At 37.9% G+C, this 8,020-nt stretch overlaps 1 protein-coding gene across 1 annotated transcript; it reads right to left on the minus strand.

Annotated features, from left to right (window-relative positions):
• Positions 1-2,025: 2,025 nt before the first annotated feature.
• hp (haptoglobin) lies at positions 2,026-4,807 on the minus strand. Its single transcript, XM_026268235.1, has 4 exons — positions 4,677-4,807; positions 4,382-4,470; positions 3,803-4,086; positions 2,026-2,966 (listed from the first exon to the last, which is right to left on the minus strand). The coding sequence occupies exons 1-4, from the start codon at positions 4,682-4,684 to the stop codon at positions 2,406-2,408; spliced, it is 942 nt and encodes a 313-aa protein (XP_026124020.1). The 5' UTR covers positions 4,685-4,807; the 3' UTR covers positions 2,026-2,405.
• Positions 4,808-8,020: the final 3,213 nt, after the last annotated feature.

The raw sequence follows: 8,020 nt of genomic DNA on the forward strand, positions 1-8,020 counted from the left end.
TCTACCCCAGTAGGGACCGCCCTCTGTAGTCGTGACTGAAATGTGTCATGACTTCTTGGCCCTGGACCTCCCAACCTGAAGTACGGCTCCATTGGATTCGGATTAGGCTGAGAAGTCGCTGGCCCATTTTGTACACAGAGGGGGTTGCTCCCACCCAGCAGTCCCTCCAGTACATCTAACTTCACATGTTCAATAACTGTCATTATATTACTCAGAATTTAATGCAATCAAACAATCAGACAAGTAAACACGTCTGGATTTTGATACAATTCACATTGAAGTGATTTATTGAACTTCTCGAAGTTAGAAAACGGTCATTAGATTCCTCAGAATTTAATGCAATTCAACAATCAGACAAGTAAACAAGGTCTAGATTGAGATAAAGTATACATTGAAGTGATATGCTGATTTCTCAAAGTCATTATATTCCTCAGAATTTAAAGCAATCAAACAATCAGACAAGTAAACACGGTCTGGATTGTGATACAATACACACTGAAGTGATATATTAACTTCTCAGTTATTACATTTCTCAGAATTTAATTAAATCAAAACAATCAGACAAGTAAACACGGTCTAGATTGTGACAAAGTACACATTGAAGTGATAGAACTAACTCCTCCTTATTAAATGAAGTTTAAACAACCAGACAAGCGGTCGGGTATGGAAAAATTGACATGAAAACTGAAAATTATGTAATATACGCGTTGGCTCGACAGCGCGCGAATAGCTTAGTCACAAAACAATATTAATCCCCTCGGAGCTAAAAATAACTGCTCGTATAATGTTAGGCATAACACTGTTTATTGTATATGCTTACACACCTTTATGTTTGTGCAACTAAAAGCTCGCCGACACCCTCCGTGTCAATCTCCTCGGATTAAGAAAGGCGGAGTGTCAAGCCCGATGCTCGGGGGTGAAGAACTGAAGCTCGGGCTTCCGAACCCAGGAATCGGGCAGATCTGATGGGTAAGGTAGGAGATAGGGATGTGCCTGTCTCCATTCGCTCAATCAGATCGATCTGCGTACCCAACAAATGCCGGCGCCACTCCGCCTCGGCGAAAAGTAGGTCTGGTATCGCGAGGAACGCTGCCGAAGGCTCCCTCCTCAAAGAGAGCCCTCCGGCATCGAAGCATACACAACGGCCGGGTCGAGAGCCAACTCAGCGTGCTTCGATCCCATGCAAACCATGCATAGACTGTTTGTTTCCCACCTGTGATGTAGTGTGGGCAGGGAGGAACAAACAATCCATAGCGCGATCTGGAATCACCCTTCAAATGTTGTGTCTTTGCTTTGCTCTTAGGCATTATGTTGTTTATTTGGACAGACAACAATAAATAAGACTCACAAAACAGACTTTAGACATGCACACACAGAGCGCTTGCTGAAAGACGTGAAGCTGAAGTCAGATGCGTGGCAGGCAGGTGCCTTTATAGCTTCCTGGTCGCTACGTCACCCCACCCGTGACGTCATGCCCTTCCTAACCCTAACAGATTGCACACAATATTCAGAGTTGATCTTGCTAGAGGCTTTTCCCCAAAGCGCTCGACGCAGCTTGAGTTCCTGAAGAGGAACTTGAAACTTAACTGTATTTGATTTAAATATTTTCAAGATTGAGCCTAATACATTTAGGACATGCACACAAACATAATCTGTTCACTCAGATTATTTGAAATGCTTGGTGAAAAACAGAAGAACTTAATTCAAGATTAACCTAAAATATGGCTTATGTGCAGTATGTGCAGCTATTCAGGAGCAGACAGGATTTTCAGGAAGTGTATCAGTCATTGAATCTTTTCTACGTGCTTCTTTGGTTTCAGAATGATGGGCACAAGATATGTGCTTATATAACCTTAGCAGCTCCACTCTTTAAGTGTTCTTTACAAAAGTAAAGTATATTTGACAGCACAAGGTGGAAAGTAACATTCTGCTGCAGAGTTATACATTCTTAATAAGCTAAAATGGTATGTGATGTGCTCAGATGAAAAAAAAATGCACACAGTTAAGTAAACCATTTTTATGGAATGTGCTGTAAAAAAATTATTTACTTTTATTACATAATTCAGTATGACATTCAATATGTATTTATTATTATTATTATTCAATACATTCAGTAGTAAATTTGTCTTGTTGATGTCTGTGTAAGCTCAATTTTATACACAATAATCAGTCAATCATATTTAAGTCCTCCTGAAAGAAGCGAGCTTGATTTTCAATGTATTTCCATTGCTTACAGAATTGACACTTTAAAGGAATTCCATCATAGACATTGTAGTTTTGCTTTCAATATTGATTTAAATGTTTTGACGACAATGTTTTATTCAGACAACAGTAAATAGTGCAAAGTACAAACGAGTGAAATAAACCCACATTTATCATGCAGTTGTTACTGCATAAAGATCACACTACTGCTGCTGTGAAAACATGTGACTTATGAGTGAAGCACGCATCGCCAGAAATTCTTGTGAATCACCTCTCATGACACTATGAATCCAGGGCAGGTAGGCAGAAATCTTTGTGTAGACAGCGTGCTCTTCTACAGAACAAGCCTTGTCAAAGGAGAGGATGCCCGCAGCATACACTGTTTTGCTGTTGGGGTTCAAGAATGCAAGAGCACCCCCTGCATCACCAAAGCAAACGTTTTCCTGGTACTTACTAGGTCCTGTGCAGAACTGTTTGTCACCCACATTTGGTGTACTTGCAATAACCTTTGCTTGGTAGTTACCCTTGCATGACCGTACAGGCAGAGACAGGAACTTGAGTACCGGAGCAGGGGTAAAATGTCTCCCCCAGCCCCACCCTGCGATGATGCCTTTCTCTTCTTCATTTTCTTCCTGGTTATCTCCAATCTCAGGAAGTGGGATGGGCATTACAGACTCATCAAATTTGACTGGCTCCTTCAGTTTGATCAGAGCAAGGTCATTGTCCCATTCGGATGTGTTCTGAAAGTCTGGATGCAAAAACACCTGCAAGATAAAACCATGTTAATGATCAATCATATGCAACAATTACCTCCCTTTTATCCATTTCTTGATGTACCTGTACCAACAAAATCTTCTGATACACTGCTCCCAAAAGTGTCTGGAAAATTAAGCCACTCTGGCATTCATTTCATAGCATCATATGCCACCAAATATGATATTTTGTTATCTAAGTGTCTAAATGACACATGACATTCATGCAAACATAGCTTCCAAATAAGTTTTAGGGTCAGTGTACTCTATGCTATCTGCATACACAAAAGGGCTTATTACTTTCTAGCCCAAAATTTGGCACATTATTTGGTATCACCTTTATTAGTAATCTGTCCAACTTTGAAGTCTGTGGACCAAATGTATAACACCACCACCAGTTCAAATATACAATATTCTTTTGGTTATAACTTTTGAATCCTTTGTCCTAAAAACTAAATTCACCTCATTACTCTTATTACTCCTACAAACTCAATATCATATATTAAGACAATTTTCATTACAGTAGCTGCCAGTAATTGAAATGTACTCTGTTACATTTTTTCCCTCTAATGTGTGTGTGTGTAATCGCTTTGACATACAGGATCAGCACAGGCATTGACAGTACGTCACAAAGCCACCTGAGAACTTTGAAAACAGCGCCACCTATCCTTCCAAAGATTTCTAAGCTATTCTTTGTACTGTAGCACTTTAACCATAAGGTACATTAGCAGTCTGAACAGTGACTGCTAATGCTTTTGTGTCTTTATATGTAGATACATAAATATATGGTGATTATGATTTAGCAAATTAGCTTGGTTTGGAATTTGGTGGGTTGCGTGGATATTTACCTTTTCCACGGCTACTTCTGTAGAGGCGTTTGCATGAACACGTTTGCTGATTCCAAGATAGACTTTTGGAATAAGTGGTTCTTTTCCTCTGGTCTGGCTTTGATTCTTTCCTACAAATAAATTGCGGCCAGCAGTCAGTACCCACTGTTCAGCTATCAAGGCTCCTCCAGCAAAACCTCCATCCAGTATGTTCTCGCTGAGGTACACCATTGCCTGCCAGGGGACGGATGCGGTCAGTAATCCCCCCACCATTCGTTTAGGACGTAGGGCTGAAATCCTGTGAGCTGTATAAATGAGAATAAGATCTCTATTAAGCAGCTGTTGAAAGTCATTTTTGTTCTGCAGCTGAACATAACTAGAAAATACATATTTGTAATACATTAAATGCTTCACGACTATATATTAAAAAATAAAAAATAAAATAAAATAGATGTCTGTGGTGCTTGGTTAAATTTTATTATACTCTTGTTAAGATTTCCAGAGTTTTTGTTACAGTGCTGTTTTAAATTGATAGGATTTTGGCCTGTATATAGTAAGTTTCATTTGTTGTATAGAAAGCAGTTTTAATGTCTCTGTTACCCGAAACATGTTCTCTGACGCTATCCAAAGCAAGAGACACATCTGGCAGGCATGTAATGGTGCCCAAGAGCAGCACAGCCACAGATAGCCTAGAGACAAAAAATAAAAAAATAAAAAAGAGATAATCACCGATAAATAATCTGTTCATTTCAGAGGAACACTTGTTTGAACAGATGTTAATTAATAATATATTATGCACTGCAGTGAAATTGCAATTTGAATGGTAAATTGTGCAATACATTATTCTTACAATACATCATTATTTGAAATATAATTTTAATTTCATAAAACTTACCACCTCATGATGAAAATGTATTGTAAAAGCTGTCTTGTATTGTATTGTGGTCATTGAGGCTCTCACATTTATATGAGGTTGATACAGCTAAAAAAAAACTAATCTAAACTCACAGATTAGGTAATCATGGAAATTTATCAGTGTTTGAATGTTGACACTATCCAGGTTAAAGGTAGATAAGAGGTTAAGCTAGCAAAACTTTCCAAAGACAGCACGTAAGTCCTGTTCAGTTTGCATTTAAACAACAAACAATACTTGTGTGATTTTGTAATCCCACAGAAAAAAAAAAAAAAAAAAAACGAAGAACAAGAAAAAAAGGGGAAAAAATATTAGCAAAATGATGCACACCTTGGTTGTAATACAGATTCATCAAATGATAGTGCCAGTAAGTACAACATTTGGAAACCCCAAAATCAGTCTTTTGCAATGTGCAGTACAATGTTGCAATAAGTTGTAATGATTTTAAGGAGATTGGGGTTAAAAAAATATTATTTTTTGGACTACTGTAAATAATAAAACACATGAAATTCCAGAAGCAAAATATGGAAATCTTCCTTTAAAAAATTAAATTTGGACATTTTGATAAATTGATTTAGATTTTTTTTTAAGTTGATATTTTTTGTTCTTCATAGACTCACATAGATTTCTGACAGTATTAGTATAAGTTGCATTTTACAGTATATCCACACATTTATACTCTTTCTCCACTATGTGTTAAATAAATACACACTGCACTTTAAGATATATATTTTGAGTAAGCTAAACTAAATTTGTGCTCTAACATTAATGTGATTAGTGCTTTTATAATCTCTTTTCAAATGTAATCCATATTGACTTTATTGAATACTCAAGCAACACTGTGAAAGTATGAATGTATGAAAGTATGAAATATTGTGAGCACAAACATATTTGTGTGGCCCATGTGAAATAAAGGGCAAGGTCAAAATTACCCAAGAATGTGGTATTGAATTATTGTGAGAGAACACAACTTTAACACAGATGACATTTCCTGGCAACACTAGATAGAGGAAATAGATAGAACAAAAAATATATATATATATTTGTAAATGTAACTAATCTAATGTAATGTAATGTTATTGGCATGTTATGGAATTTATCTATGGCAATATATTAACATGATATACAGAGCCGGACAGTAATTAAAACTTAAGTACAATTTTGAGGGATCTGTACTTTACTCGAGTATCATTTTTGGGGAGTACTCATGACTTTACTCAAGTAAATTCGAGAGACAAATTTTGTACTCTTTACTCTGCTACATTTCTATCCATAACTGTAAGTACCTGTACTTCTTTGGCCCCGTCCACACACGGAGACAGAAGCTCCCCATAGACAGTAAAACAAATGGACACAGCGACCCCATTGGAACTCAATTGAGACAAGTGAAGCCCATTTTTAGCTATTTTTAGCACTTCTGTTTCTGATGGGCAGACTCAAACTAAGCTTGATGATGTCAGCAACCTGTCTGACAGATGTAAATCTTCTAGTAGCTGTGCGTGCAAACTGCCATCGTTAATCTTGCAGAGACGGCGAGCTTGAGCGGGGAGTTCTTTGGCGTGAGTGAGCAGGAGTAAGTATTGTGATTAATTATTTTGTATAGTATTTTAAAATGTAACGCCAGTACGCCATATTAAGTTAATTGTGTGTGAACTTCTCCTCCTGTCTGTACGGTAATTTCTCTACTGTGCGACAGAGAGTCGAGTGGTTATGACGCAATCATTAGCCTATTTTTACAAAAACTGTTTCTACGGGGCCATAATGTAACATAGAAGGTAATGGAGCCCTTTATACATTGTCATGTATCTTTAGAAATAAACAATGGACAAATGGAGTCTTTAAATGACTCAGATGTAAAGTTATTCGCTGTCAAAGTGACGCCAAAATGAATATGAGTCAATGGGATGCTAATGCAACTGAAGTTCTGCTACAAGATTGCGGACCGCAGCCGACTTCAACTTCCGGTCGACTTCCTTGCAGCCTGAGTTACCCCCGATCTTTTTTTCCTTCGTCTCAAAAATATATCTGCGTCCACACGAAACCGATTTAGTATACATGCCAGCCCAGTATGTGGCGCTGTAATTCTGCCACAGAGATACACTTAAAACGGAGAAGACATGGATTTGCTGATAAACCTTGCGCGTGGTACACAAACAAACATGGAACAATACATGTATTAATCCGTGTTAAAGGGGGGGGTGAAATGCTATTTCATGCATACTGAGTTTTTTTTACACTGTTAAAGAGTTGGATTCCCATGCTAAACATGGAAAAAGTTTCAAAAATTAAGTTGTACGTTTGAAGGAGTATTTCTGTTCCAAAAATACTCCTTCCGGTTTGTCACAAGTTTCGGAAAGTTTTTTTCAAGTATGGCTCTGTGTGACGTTAGATGGAGCGGAATTTCCTTATATGGGTCCTGAGGGCACGTCTGCCGGAAGAGCGCGCGCTCCTTTATAGTAGAGCACTGAGAGCACAACAGACTTCACTGATCAGAGCGAGAGCGTCGCAAAATGTCACAAAAGGAGTGTGTTTTTGGTTGCCAGGGCAAGACAACCCTGCACAGATTACCAAAAGAGAAACAGCATTTAGGGACCAGTGGATGGAGTTTATTTTCACAGAGCATCAACGGAGTTGTGCAAGTGTTTGTATTTGTTCCTCTGCATTTCGAAGATGCTTGTTTTACAAACAAGGTCCAGTTTGATGGCGAATTTGCACATCGTTTATTTCTTAAGGATAATGCAGTCCCAATGAAAAAAGCACATCAAGTAAACAACATGCGATGTTGTCATCAAACTGCACGAGTAAAACTGCTTCAAATATCTCTGTGTTGTTAACTTAGCTATCGGCGCGTAAGCACATCAAGTAAACAACATGCGATGTTGTCATCAAACTGCACTTTCCACATGTACAGCTTAAAAAAAAAAAGAAAAGACGACAAAGTGGACCTTAGTCATTTTCCAAAACCGCTAAGCTAATACAGTTTCAGTACATACTACATAGAGATGTTGTTGCTGATGCTGCTCTTGTTAAATTTCAGCCTCTGGATCTGATTCTGTATATATTAAAAACCTATATCAAAACCTATATTGAAACATATATGTTTATATAAGTTTTTTCCATGTGGGACCTAAGAACTTTTGGATGAATATGTAAATATATAGTGCGCCTTCCTCTCAATAACTAAGTAAACACAACAAAAACCGACCGCGATGTTAAAGTAGCACTTAAGAACACATTTGATTACAGCGATGTGGATGTTTGCACAAACTCTTGAGGTTCGGCACTCCAGTAAAGAAAAGTCCACCCACATGGAAAGAACTTATATA

This window comes from Carassius auratus, chromosome 7 (genome assembly GCF_003368295.1).
Source record: "Carassius auratus strain Wakin chromosome 7, ASM336829v1, whole genome shotgun sequence".
NCBI lineage: Eukaryota > Metazoa > Chordata > Actinopteri > Cypriniformes > Cyprinidae > Carassius > Carassius auratus.